Source organism: Oncorhynchus keta, chromosome 27 (assembly GCF_023373465.1).
Source record: "Oncorhynchus keta strain PuntledgeMale-10-30-2019 chromosome 27, Oket_V2, whole genome shotgun sequence".
Classification (NCBI taxonomy): domain Eukaryota; kingdom Metazoa; phylum Chordata; class Actinopteri; order Salmoniformes; family Salmonidae; genus Oncorhynchus; species Oncorhynchus keta.
In genome coordinates, this window is record NC_068447.1 from 28164518 (window position 1) to 28178600 (window position 14083).

Below are 14083 nucleotides of genomic sequence, written 5' to 3' on the forward strand. Positions count from 1 at the left end.
TTACATCCTGGAAAGCCTGAATCGTCATCTAAAATATAGGTAACACCCATTTAAAAAAGTCTGGATAAGCATTTTTTAAATGCAATATAAAATACAGTACACTCATGTTGATTTATGTTAACTGTTATCTGTGTCTTGGTAAAAACATGATTTAATGTAGGCTGGTAATCGTTTGAATTTGAGCTACCCTTTTCACAAAGAAGTCAAGCTAGATAAATAGCTTATTTCTATTAGGCATTCCAATCTAAGTCAGTCACCTAAATAAGGCAACATATGGAGTACCCCTGGGAAAAGGTTGTCAGTTCAAAGCCCTTCATGACATACAATGAAACAGCTGTAGAGTATCACATACTGTGCTAACTGCTCCATCTAGTGGCAGCCTAAATAAAAATCAGCTGACATGTGCTCTATTAGTACTACCTACCCAGTGTTGCAAAAAGACAATTTATGTCATACAATCATATTTTATTTCATATAGAGATAAACAAATAGATAATAAACTAAAGAGGAATCTGCAATGGCCACAGTAGAAAGAAATACACCAATAGTGGAAATCAGGGAAAACTGTCCTGTGCACAGACAATATCTGAAAACCAAGCCTTGAAGTCACCACCAACAAATTAAACAGAACTGCATCAGTATTGCCATCATTCACCACACCTAAACATGTCCAGTCAATCCACACAAACAGGTACTGCCACTAGCATTAACAAACCTCATAAATACATTGTGTGTTAGATTAAGAGTGCAGTTCTTATCTTAACCAACATTGAGACAGATTAATAAGGTGGAAGAAAGAGAAACCAGAAAGGCTGCATTAAGGCTGCGTTTAGACAGGCATCCAAATTGATATTTTTCCACTAATTGATATTTTGACCAATCACATCAGATCTTTTCACATCAGCACTGACCTGATTGGTCCAAAGACCAATTAGTGAAACATTTTTTTAGAATTGGGCTGCCTGTCTAAAGCTGCGTTTTTACCAACCAGGTCAGCTCTGAAAAATATCTGATTTAGTTAAAGACCAATTAGTGGAAGAAAAAGTGAATAGGGCTGCCTGTGGGAACGTAGCCAAAGAAACAAACAAGAGATTGACAAAATGTTCCTTAGGGACAAGGCGGTCTGTCAAGAGTGCATCGGTGACTATTACTGTCATTGTCAAAAGCTGCTGAACTTTATCAGTGAGAAATTACAGGAAGCCACTGTGTAAACAATCTAGTGCTCTCCCTCTCCCAGTTACACACTCATTCACCTAAATCCAAACACACACAAAACTTTCTGGCCAGAACTAAATATTCTGACAGAACTCAAATCAACAGTATGAACAAAGAGGAAGACACACCCACATTCCCTTTATTCTATTATGGCTATGGTTCCCCATCTAGTAATCAAACTCTGACTCAGAGTAGTTGATATTCTGAAAATCACCTCAAGTATTCAGAGCAAAAGTAAACCCCTCAAAACAGGTACAGGAAACGCATCATCATCCACAGAGCAACTTGTCAAATTATCAGGTTTCCCACAAATTTAGGAAACATTTGAAAACAGAAGATCTAACAGCGGTAAAACAGCTGTGGGGTAAACCTAGATTCATTTCAGTCTTTCGGTGATGGGGACCAGAGAAAAGATGTATTTGACCTTGAAAATGGAACACCCATCAGGACAAAAGGATGACCTAGAAAACCGCTGAGAATCTCAGTCCGTCTGCTGAAAGCTTACTCTGGGACAATAGTAACACATAGCAACAGATGGGGAGTTTGCCAAGAGTCTCTGCTCCAGTCCAAGTGTCTCAGTCACAAAATCTGGGAGCCAGACGAGTAGCAGGTGTGGAGCAGCTGTCTTTTGGGGCAAAAGAGCTTTACGAAACACTTTGTGCACCCATTCAATACTTTATTCAGGAGAGACGCAAAGTGGTTGGTAGGGAGAGTCCAACCAATATGTTTGTACATTGCATTAACGTTTCAATTAACATATGAGGGTGAGCCCGGGGGAGCGATGGGTCTGTGATGGTATTTGTATACAACTTTGGGGAGTCAGACTGTAAAACTGATAGGCCTGACAATGTTGACAATGTGTCAAACTGCTAGGGCTAATGTGTTGCATGTGTAGTCACTGTAGTGTATGCTAGTCAAAACTAAGCATGACTGAGTGTGTATCAGTGTGTCTGTTATGAGCGGGAGGGGGCGTCTTCAAAGCTGATGATGCTGGACTCCTGTCCCGTGGTGTTCTGGGAGCCGCTAGACCCCCCTGCTGGCGTCGTTCTCTCCTGTCCCAAGAGCAGGGGAGTGTCGGTCCGAACTTCATCCTCATTGTCATCGTCTTCGTCGTCCATGCTTGGCCAGGTCGACTGGTCCTCCACCTTCTTCAATCGCTCGTTTAGGGCCTTCAGCGCCAACTGCCTGTAAGACGATCATCATTTTATTTAACTAGGCAAGTCAGTTAAGAACAAATTCTTATTTACAATGATGGCCTACCAAAAGGCAAAAGACCTCCTGCGGGGACGGGGGCTGGGACTTAAATTAAAAATAAAATAATAATAACATAAATATAGGACAAAACACACCTCGACATGAGAGAGAACACAACACTACATAAAGAGAGACCTAAGACAACAACATAGCAAGGCAGCAACACAAAATTATGTGTGATGATACAGTATGTAGGCTTAACTGCCATCTATGTAAACAAGGACATGAGTATGATAGCTTGCAAGTGTGTCAACCAGAAAATGAAACATGAGGTAAACAACTCTTGGTAAATGGATGCCTGTGTTTGTGTTTATTTGGGCCTCTAGAGCACTCACCTTCTCCTCTCTGCATCCTGGGGGTCCGTCCCCGGCAGACTGATGGTGATGGAGGAAGGTGCCCCCACGTCGTAGCGCTTTACCATCTTCCTACAAACCTTGATCTTCACCAGGGCTGCGTGCACCAGGCCAGCCAGCAGCCCCACTACCGGCTGTACAACTTCAGGGAAGAAGGAGGCAAAGGCAAAGTGATCTGACATGTCGCCACGGCCCCGGCTGTGCCTCTGGTAGAAGCGCAGGTAGACCCAGCCTGCCAGGGCGCCAAAGCTGTAGGCCGCCAGTGGGGCAGCACTCTCCAGCAGGCCTGAGAGGCAGAGCAGGGAAAAGCAGAGGAGGACCAGCGCCGGGGCAGCTTTGAGCCTCACCTGGGGAACCCGCAGCACCGTCGTATCCCCCATGGTCTGCTTAAGGGCCACCAACACCCCCCCGAGGAAGGCTGGTGTCCCGTGGACACGCACCGCGAATAGGTAGTCCAGGTCGAAGGTGACGACATACGTGAGCAAGTAGGAGAGGCCAGCCAGGAGGCCTGCAGAGATGTTGACCACAGTGAAAAAGATGAGCAGCTCTAAGGCGCCCCACAGAGGCTCCAACAGACGGCCACAGGCCATAACAGTCCCCACGTTGGCTGCCACTCCCCACACATGCTGCTCCACCAAGGCATGGGACACCAGGGTCCAGATCCAGAAGTTAGGGGGGAAGAGGTAGCCAGGTGTCACGCCCAGGGCATATGGAGTGTCAACTGCCCATGAGAGCAGGTACAGAAGGAGCACTATGGCACTTATGGACTTCACCACAACGCTCGTATTGGCTAATGCGCCAAAGAAGTGCTGTCGTGCAACTGGCAGATAGCGATTCATTGTGTTGTCTGTTAGTCTTGAGCAAGGGCCGATGAGTAAGTTTGTCTGACCCGCAACTTCTCACGTGCTGACCTTTTTTTTCTCTTTTTTTAGCAGTGCCAAGAATAACAAACGAAATCAGCGGAACCAGACAACATCCACTCTCTATAGTGAAGAATCATCCGGGAAATAATCTCATTAATCAATGCTAATTAATGGTTTAAATCAACCTTATGGTCTCACTGTTCAAAACACTTGATGGAGCAACTTTCCTTCCTTGCTATGGACTTTGCTGAAGTTACCTTGTTTCTGATTAGATAAGAGTAGTTGGGCAAACGTTAGATAACTTATTAGCAAGCTAGCCGACACATTTAGCAACATGCCAATTACGCTCAATTGACATTGAACGGTGTCATCCTCAAAGTTTACATACAATTTAACTTCCCAATTAGTAAATAGCTACTTGACTTTAGAAATCATACCAAAAATTCCCAGATCTTCAACTAGCAAACGCTAGCTAGATAATAAACGTCATCAGCTTGCTGGCTAGCAAGCACTGTGGAATAAGTAGTTAGCTAGGCTATCTAGCTAAGGAAAAAGTCAGACTGTTACGATGTTTTAAATCCGCCATTATAGTTAATGAACCCATTTGATAAACGGGTTTGAGTTGTATAACTACGAAAACTACAAAAAAGAAACAGTACCAGCTCCTTTTTTCTCTCGCCTCGGCACACAGATCAAATTAGTCCACCAGCTAGCTAACGTTAGAGGATTTCCTGCGTTAGCTAGCAAGCAACAGGCCGTCTAAGCAATGCTGTCGAAGCAAACAATTAGAGGTTCACGCGAAATTAATTGAGTCACTACGATTTCAGAATTTCAGAAGTCTCTTGGGTTACTTCAACGTTATTCCGATATAAAGCAACAGATTTATTCGGGAATATTTGTTGTCTTGTGAGGCACTCCCAGCATTTCACACTGACCAACAACGCTTGCGCTGCCAGTGCCACCGTCACCAACACACACGAAGCGTCAAGTCACGCCAGTTTGGTGCACTAGTTGATTATGGGAAACATAGTTTTTTGTTGTTGCTAGATCCTTGAGCTCCATGTGGAAAGGGCAGCCTATGGGGCATGGATAACATGAACATTTATTCAAACTGACATGTATTCAAAATGTGTATGTGACAAATAACATTTGATTTGATTTCTCTCTCCTCAAGCATCGATTCAAGAGGCATAAAAATACTTGGATAACCACATACACATGCATTTTATTCAGTAATTAATTTCCACAATAAAAAATAATTTTACATTTCTCAAGACTTAAAAAAAGACAAAACCCTGACATCAGAATGCAACAAGAATCAAACACCACAGATGGAGCACTGGCAAAATCTGGTCTGAAATCAAGTGACGTAAAGTACTTGAGTAAAAATACTTTAAAGTACTACTTAAGTAGTTTTTAGGCGTATCTGTACTTTACTATTTATATTTTTGACTACTTTTACTTCACTACATTCCTAAAGAAAGTATTGCACTTTTTATTCCATATATTTTCCATGACAACCAAAAGTACTTATTTAATTTTGAACTCTTAGCAGGACAGGAAAATGGTGAAATTCACACACTTATCAAGAGAACACACGGTCATCCCTACTGCCTCTGGTCTGGCAGACTCACTAAACAGACATGCATAATTTGTAAATAATGTCTAAGTGTGCCCCTGGCTATCTCAAAAAAAATATATATATATATTTTCACTACTTTTAATACTTAAGTATATTTTAGCAATTACATTTACTTTTGATACTTAAGTACATTTTAAAACAAATACTTTTGGATTTTTAATCAAGTAGTATTTTACTGGGTGATTAACTTTTACTTGAGTAACTTTCTATTACTTTTACTCAAGTATAACCATTGGGTACTTTTTCCACCATTGGAAATTAAACTAAGATAACGTTAATAGCTAACTGGCAGAAAATGCAAAGTGGGTAATGGTTGGCTACCACAGAAGCCCAAGTGAGTGACCTTTGACTAGCTAAGAACAATGGTGCGTATGCAAGTAAGCATTTTGTGGACAAAGTATACGTGTCCCGTACATACGACTAATAAAACTTGAAACAAACTGGAAACTGTCCTCTGTGAAGACATCCATACAAATGTACACACCCTTAAACAACACAATCATGTGAAAAATAAACACTATTAAAATGACCTTGTCCACTCACAGTGCTGAAAACATGAGACTAAAAGACCCAGATGAGACATGCAAGGATCTGGGATGCCAAGGTGGAATTTTGCTTATGGAGTAAAAAAGTGCTAGCCACACGCTGGACACAACTGTACTACTCTGATGTGTGTTTCAAATGTCATTGTCACCTTTTTGCAAATTGATCAAATTCTCTCAGAATAACAGCTCTGCTTCTACAGAATCAAAGACAAACCACGGGTACAGTGAGGTTAAATCATGAGTGTGCAATGATGGCGAGGGGAACAATTTGACTGAACCAAATACATGTGAATGCTTGACTTATGTAAAGGCCAAGGGCAGGCAACTCAAACGCTGAAAGCCTTCAAACATTTAAACATGAATATCCAAGCTACTAGGACACGTAAGAAGACCCAAACTCAGCCAAAGAACCAGGGCAGTGTATCATAGATATTCCCAGATCTCTGCCTGCACCTACCATTCCCCAAGGCGTTAAAACATTACAGAATAGATCAGAGGGCAACACAGAGCTACAACACCAAAGAGCGGTAAACAAGTCAAGTGACATCCAGTCCACTATGGCCAAGTTTCATGGAATAAGCAGACATCATGGAATTCCTTTCACATGTTAAGATACTGTATGTTGGGTCCATTTAAATTCTTATTTGTTTTTCAAATAAGTATTATCATAATGAGAAGATAAAAGCACTTGTTTTTAAATACAATTTAACAGACTCTGCTTGCATAGCTAATGATGAAATCTAAGGCTTGTAAGTAATTAAAGCAACTGTCCATTGAAAATCTCACATTTAAAAGTTCATATTCTGTTAACTCATACAGTGGCCAAAAAAACACTTAAAACACCACCTCAAACTTGTATCACAAACAAACATTTCCTCATAGAGGATGAGCTGGCCAATCAGCAGTCTACTTGCCCACACCATTCTGTTGTTGGAGTATGCCCACACCATTCTGTTGTTGGGGTATGCCCACACCATTCTGTTGTTGGAGTATGCCCACACCATTCTGTTGTTGGAGTATGCCCAGACCATTCTGTTGTTGGGGTATGCCCACACCATTCTGTTGTTGGAGTATGCCCACACCATTCTGTTGTTGGGGTATGCCCACACCATTCTGTTGTTGGAGTATGCCCACACCATTCTGTTGTTGGAGTATGCCCACACCATTCTGTTGTTGGGGTATGCCCACACCATTCTGTTGTTGGAGTATGCCCACACCATTCTGTTGTTGGGGTATGCCCACACCATTCTGTTGTTGGGGTATGCCCACACCATTCCAACATAGAAAAGCTGATTTTAACATACTTAAATTATCCTTCCAAAAAATTGTAATGAAGTAATATGGTAGTTAATTATAAGTCATTTCTATGCAATATGAATAAACTATATAGGTCATATATGGGGGTGGCAGGTAGCCTAGTGGTTAGAGCGTTGGACTAGTAACCGAAAGGTTGCCAAATCAAATCCCCGAGCTGACAAAGTAAAAATCTGTTGTTCTGCCCCTGAACAAGGCATTTAACCCACTGTTCCTAGGCCGACATTTTAATTTAGAACAAATTCTTATTTTCATAAAGGTTAAAAATAAATATGTCAGAAATCTGGAAACACTGGACAGTTACTTTAAGATATGATTGGTAAAGTCGATGTAAATCATTTCAGTTTTGTAGTCAAAACATGCAATCATCGGCTTGCAGACAGCTCATGTCACCAAAGCTAATACAAACACTAAAAGCATGCAATAGACAACTATGAATTCATTCTAAATACAGAACAGTACACCAGTCTCTGTGTAACGATATCAGTTTGTTTGAACCTGTTGCTATGGATTGTCGTCTAGGACAGGAGATTGAGTGAGCTATACTCAATCTTGCCCTCTTCATCTGATTTTAGGTAATGTCATCTGATGGACGTCTCTAGACTATATGCTCAGTTTCAGACACAGTGTCTATTCCCCCCCAACCAAGTTGAAAAGGACATCAGTTTAGTGAAAGTGTTACTTATGTTCAACTAGTGCTTGAGAATCTGTGTCATTATAGTAACTGTTATCAAAGTAAATGAAATTTAAATTCCATTCAAAACATGATTTTATTTTATTTAGAAACTAAATTTTATATAATATGCCATTTAGCAGACGCTTTAATCCATATATTATATACATTTTCTTTATCTAAAAGCTATCCATTGTTACATGTCCATTCACTAACTACATACAGGCTCTTCCAGCCATTCTCCCCAAGACAGCAGCTTGACTTTAATAACTGGAATTAAGAGAGTCAGTTGGTCACCGACTGAATTGATTTATAAATAAATACTTACATTCATGTAGAAATCTATGGGAAAAAAACAGTTGGTTCAACAACTTAAGATGAATGAATAGTGAGAGAAGTACCTTTCATTTGCAATTAGGATAGATAGATTCACATGAACATCTGGATGATATGAACATAAATACAAAATAAACAAAAGTACTGGATTACATTTGCTATCTGCTAATGAGTGGTTCGACCACCTTGACTGGTTGGTCCTGAAATTCACACACTTATGGGTCAGACGTCTATTCAGACGTATATAGCATTTCTCAAGTCATGTAACAAGAATCAACGTGTTCTAGTAAACGAACATAAAACATTTTCCTTACAAAAACAGAACAAAAAAAGGAATGAATAAATATGCACTGTCATAAATAAAAGTGGTACATAAAAAAATAGAAATAACAGGTCAATTAACACCTTAAGTATGGTATGAAAAGATGAACAAGTCTGATGATGTAAGGGTCTCATAATAAACTCAATAACTGGAGTTTAAAGCTCTTGCTGAAGAGACAAGGCTAGGGACTTGGTGGAGGTGGTGGGCTGGGCTTCCCTCTTCCCAAAATGTTGGGTAGTTTCCGCGTTCACATGCTAGTCGGAAAGTCAGACATTTCCCGACTTGCTAATTGTTTGTAGTTATACACATGCCGCGTTCAACCAGTTAGCAAGTTGGACATTCCCGAGCTTCCTAGTTCCGACTAGCACGTAAATGCGGCATGAGACAGTAGGCGGCCAACGTATGTAATGAGGGGGGTAATAACAGTCAGCAGTAACAGAAATGAAAAGTTCTGTTGTTTATTAAACAGAACCAGGTCACAGACCTCCCCCTCTCTAAATCAAAGTCCCGGTACTTTGTTACACAGTGAAGTCTTAAGCCAGCATCATCTTTACAATGAGCTCACTAAGTCTATAATGACAAAACTGTGATCAAATTAGGGAAAGAAACCCTCTTCTCTAGGCCAATAGCAGTTGACGGTGATGTTTGGTTGCTTTTTGTACTTTTTTTTGGCACAGCTATTTTTGACTCCTCTCAAATGATTTTGGTTTGACAATGATCTCTTGAACCCTGTTTGTTTTTCAGTTGAAATCACATACGCCACATACGATGAGAAAAAGGAACTGAAAACGAGTGTTCATGCTATCCACAAGGCAGAGCGAGTCATTATGACAGAAGTTCTCTACTCTAGAACCCTTGGGTACACAATGCAGAAACAGACAGAGAACTAGACAGGTGACCCACCTGACCACCAGAGGGTTCATGGGTTATATTTGCATCATTTAGCAAAGCTACAGTAAGACTATGGGTGAGATCCAGGTCCTAGGATTGCCCATCTCACTGTTTCTCTACTCCCACTAGGTAACATTCTGAGAGACAGAGGCAAGGCATTTTCAATTCAGCTCCCTTCGGACAGTTGGAGTTTAGCAAGATCACAGTTTTCACATCGTCACCTGTAGAAGATGTGTACATTTGAAAAATGTAGATGACATATCAAAAATTGAAATCAGATCTTCACAAGTGTGATGCCTGTCCCCAAGGTCTGCATTAAAGTCATAAATAAGTGTACATTTTTTGAGTTGAAGGTTTTTGACTTAATTTTTCACCCAACAAAGAGCCTAATTGTTTCTTTGAATTGAGTCTCAAGTAGTCAATTTTCTGAAAAACGAAACGCAGTAAATTCAAGGGCAAATCAAATAGATTTTGAAAACAGTTGTGACATGTTTAGAGCCCGACTACTATATAAAATAATATTCAGTAGCATATAATGACAATGAACAATAATTACTACCAACTACGTATATAAAATTGACATATTAACTCAAGTTTATTGTCAGTTAGTTATTAACCTAGTCTGTCATCAACCGCTGGGAATTTAAAAAAAATAGAAGACAAAGAAGTGGTTTGCAGGTCCAAACCCAGCAGTCTCTTGCTTCAGTGATTTGCAAAAGCCAGTACAGGATAACATTTTGGAAGCCCCAAGTTCATTTTTCTTCATCACATAAGTTCAGATTTGCCTTTTTAAAAATGTTTAAATAAGATATTCAGCATAAGGATTTGGTGCTTTGTCCAGTCTGTTATATTCCAACATAGATTCTCGTTTTTTGAAAGGTGTGCATGTTGCATTTAGGATGGGGAATAGGTCTAGTGGAGGAGGTGGGCTTGGTTGTCCCTTCCCTTTCTCTTCAGCTTTCCTAGCCCCAGCAACTCCACTAACTGTCCCCTACAACCCACATGCCTCTTTCCTACAGTTGGAGGCTCTCATTGTCCCATCACCTCAATGACATCATCATCGTCGTTGTTGCTGTCTGAGCTGCTTCCACCGGCGTTCTCTGCCGAGCCGTGGGCATCAGAGCGACCCAGCCCTGCCCCTATCAGGCCAGAGGAGGAGGGGAAGTGGGAGAAGAAGCTGGAGCCAGCGGGGCCTGGGGTGGCGGCCGGTTGCTCCCTGGGGTGCAGCAAGTTAGGATACATGCACAGGGACTCGCCATAGGACATGGTGAAACCTGGGGGCAGCATGCCAGCCATACCAGCACCCAGCATGAAGGGAGCTAGGGAGGCTGAGTCAGGGGCAGCCGAGGAGGTGATGGTGGAGGAGGATCTAGGTAGGGTGCCGCCCCCCAAGCCGAAGGGGTCGGGAGTCATGGGGAACATGAGACGGTGGTCACCCTGCTGGCTGTGGGACTGGAAGTACGGCAAGCCGGCCCCCATGAATATGGGGTGCCCCATGGAGCCCAGCATTACTGGGTCGAGGCCCATGGGTGGGAGGTCATAGCCCGCCGCAAAGGGAAAAGCATGGACGGGCAACTGGGCCGAGGTCCGCTTGCTGGGGGCCGGCTGCTTTTTGATGGCCCATTCGACGTTGGACGGGGTGGAGGCCTTGCGCTTGGTGCCCCTCAGGTCCAGGGCAGCAATGGCATCTGTGCTGGGCTTGGCCGGGGCGGAGGCATCGCTCCAGGGCTTGGCATGGCTAGTCATGCTGCTGCCATTGTTGCTCTCTGCCAGCGCCTTCTCATGTGGAGCCACTGCACCTGCAGACGAAGCCTTGGAGCCCTGCTGATGCTGGGCCTTGGTTCTGGTTGAAGCCTCGTACCTCTGGAGTTCACTCAGGATTTCGGGGCTGTCGGGGGAAAGCAGGCGAGCCACACAGCCGTTGGCGGAGGCCTCCTCCGATACCTTCTGGGTGTCTGAGATAGGGAAGGTAAGACAGACGGGTCAGATACTTCTGTAGACTAAACGAAACCATCAGCACTGGATAAAAACAGATCCATATGTACCAAATGAGTAAAAACGATACTGACAAAAGGTTGATTTGGGATTGCTACCTTTGGGTGCAGCAGCTGAGTTCTCCTCCCCTGCCTTGGGCTTGCTTGCAGTGCGGATGGCAAATATCCTCCCATCACAAGTCCTGATGTAGGTCCCTTTCGTTCCTCTGATGATGTGGATGCTCTCTCCTGCACTGATTCTGGCTTTAACATCAGTTGAACTGTTGGTTTCAGGTATCACAATATCTGTGGTGGTGATGATCTTCTGGACAAATACGCCCGCCTTTTGCAGGTAGTTGACGGGAAAGCCCGGGCTGGACTCGGTGTCTGCTGTGGGGGCAGAGCTGTGAGATGCCTGGCGAGGCATCGTGGGAATTGGAGTTGACTGAACTGGGCGAACACTGGCCACCGGCTTCTCATCTTGTCGGGGGGGTGGGCGCCTGAAATGGGGTAAGGGAGAGGAAAGATGACATGGTGGGGTATTGACAGTCCGAATTGAGAGTGGAGGGTTAAAGATTTTATCAACAGTTCAAACTTTGGAATTCAAAACTTGGTGTCACATTAGGCATCTCTCTCTAGTTCTTCATGGAACCGTGCCAGGAGTGCTACCTTCTCCTGGACCTGTTGTTCTGGGTTTCTTCTTTTAGGGAGTTTTTCTACACACTTTAGTTCTGCATTGTTTGCTAATCTGGGTATCTGATGTAAAAAGGGCTTTACAAAATACATTTGATTGACTGTATGCAACTGTAGTATTGTTATTGAGAAAACGTGTACGTCTTTGGGGACCAGGGGACCATCTCACCAGTTGCGCTGGCTGAAGGCAGGGATATTTGTGAGGCTCTGGTCGCTGGCGGGGTAATAGTGGGCATAAGAGGGGCGCGTGTAGGGCACCGATGCACGCTTCTCATCCTCGTAGCTCTTCTTGGCGGCCTTCTTCTCCGCTTTGGTGAGTTTCATCCCCTGTCGCTCCATCAGGAGAGACTCATGGTGAAAGGGTTGCTGGAGAGACAGACATGAAGAATAGTTTAAGTGAAATTGCTCTCTAAGTATAATATGCCATCATGTAGGTTAGAATTCTGGATAGAAGTGTTAGTAAAGTAGCATTTTGATGACAGTGAGAGTTCAATGTGGAAATGATGGGTTGAGACAGAGTCTGTCCATGATTCAGCGAGCTAGATGTATGTATCATTTGGATAAGTATCAACTTATGATTAGACAGTATAGATGTGTGTATATAGATATGTATATCTAGTTTGGTTCTAACCTTGGTGTTTAGGTTTGGGTAGAGTGTATAATACAGTATGGTGTGCATATAGATACAGTTGAAGTTGGAAGTTTACATCCACTTAAGTTGGAGTCATTAAAACTAGTTTGTCAACCACTCCACACATTTCTTGTTAACAAACTATAGTTTTGGCAAGTCAGTTAGGACCTCTACTTTGTGCATGACACAAGTAATTTTTTCCAACAATTGTTTACAGACAGATTATTTAACTTAAAATTCACTGTATCACAATTCCAGTGGTTCAGACGTTTACATACACTAAGTTGACTGTGCCTTTAAACAGCTTGGAAAATTCCAGAAAAAGATGGCATGGCGTTAGAAGCTTCTGATTTTGACATCATTTGAGTCAATTGGAGGTGTACCTGTGGATGTATTTCAAGGCCTACCTTCAAACTCAGTGCCTATTTGCTTGACATCATGGGAAAATCAAAATAAATAAGCCAAGACCCCAGAATTTCTTTTTGTAGACCTCCACAAGTCTGGTTCATCCTTCGGATGAACGCCTGAAGGTACCACTTTCATCTGTACAAACAATAGTACGCAAGTATAAACACCATGGGACCACGCAGCCGTCCTATCGCTCAGGAAGGGAAAGCGTTATGTCTCCAAAAGATGAACGTACTTTGGTGCGAAAAGTGCAAATCAATCACAGAACAACAGCAAAGGACCTTGTGAAGATGCTGGAGGAAACAGGTACAAAAGTATCTATATCCACAGTAAAACAAGTCCTATATCGACATAATCTGAGAGTCTGCTCAGCAAGGAAGAAGCCACTGCTCCAAAACCGCCATAAAAAAGCCAGACTACGATTTTCAACTGCACAGATCATACTTTTTGGAGAAATGTCCTCTGGTCTGATGAAACAAAAATAGAACTGTTTGGACATAATGACCGTCGTTATGTTTGGAGGAAAAGGGGGAGGCTTGCAAGCCGAAGAACACCATCCCAACCGTGAAGCACAGGGGCGGCAGCATCATGTTGTGGGGGTGCTTTGCTGTAGGAGGGACGGGTGCACTTCAAAATTATGTGAATATATTGAAGCAACATATCAAGACATCAGTCAGGAAGTTAAAGCTTGGTCGCAAATGGGTCTTCCAAATGGACAATGATCCCAAGCATACTTCCAAAGTTGTGGCAAAATGGCTTAAGGACAACAAAGTCAAGGTATTGGAGTGGCCATCACAAAGCCCCGATTTCAATCCCATAGAAAATGTGTGGGCAGAACTGAAAAAGCTGGTGCGAGCAAAGGAGGCCTACAAACCTGACTCAGTTACACCAGCTCTGTCAAGAGGAATGGGCCAAAATTCACCCAACTTATTGTGGGAAGCTTGTGGCAGGCTACCCGAAAAGTTTGACC

The 14083-nt window shown here is 42.7% G+C and overlaps 2 protein-coding genes across 4 annotated transcripts in view; both read right to left on the bottom strand.

Annotated features, from left to right (window-relative positions):
• Window positions 1–444: 444 nt before the first annotated feature.
• On the bottom strand, window positions 445–4669 carry LOC118359711 (transmembrane protein 115-like). Its single transcript, XM_035738340.2, has 2 exons — window positions 2805–4669; window positions 445–2400 (listed from the first exon to the last, which is right to left on the bottom strand). Exons 1-2 carry the CDS (start codon window positions 3659–3661, stop codon window positions 2169–2171), a joined length of 1089 nt encoding a protein of 362 aa, XP_035594233.1. The 5' UTR covers window positions 3662–4669; the 3' UTR covers window positions 445–2168.
• A 5310-nt stretch (window positions 4670–9979) lies between these two features.
• Window positions 9980–14083, bottom strand: part of LOC118360295 (helicase ARIP4-like) — an 81775-nt gene continuing 77671 nt past the window's right edge. For all 3 annotated transcript variants that reach the window (XM_052482086.1, XM_052482085.1, XM_052482087.1), the window contains 3 exons: window positions 12244–12440; window positions 11502–11881; window positions 9980–11363 (listed from right to left, as the gene is read on the bottom strand). In XM_052482086.1, the coding sequence (XP_052338046.1) occupies window positions 10438–11363; window positions 11502–11881; window positions 12244–12440 (1503 nt within the window). In that variant the 3' untranslated portion in view covers window positions 9980–10437. The remainder of the gene's footprint in view (window positions 11364–11501; window positions 11882–12243; window positions 12441–14083) is intronic.

What these genes read in the sequence shown, in the direction of transcription:
- LOC118359711 (XM_035738340.2), bottom strand. Translation starts at nt 3,661, where the DNA reads ATGAATCGCTATCTGCCAGTTGCACGACAGCACTTCTTTGGCGCATTA. An exon ending in CAGGATGCAGAGAGGAGAAG is followed by an intron (nt 2,401 to 2,804) that starts GTGAGTGCTCTA and finishes ATCGTCTTACAG; the next exon opens with GCAGTTGGCGCTGAAGGCCC.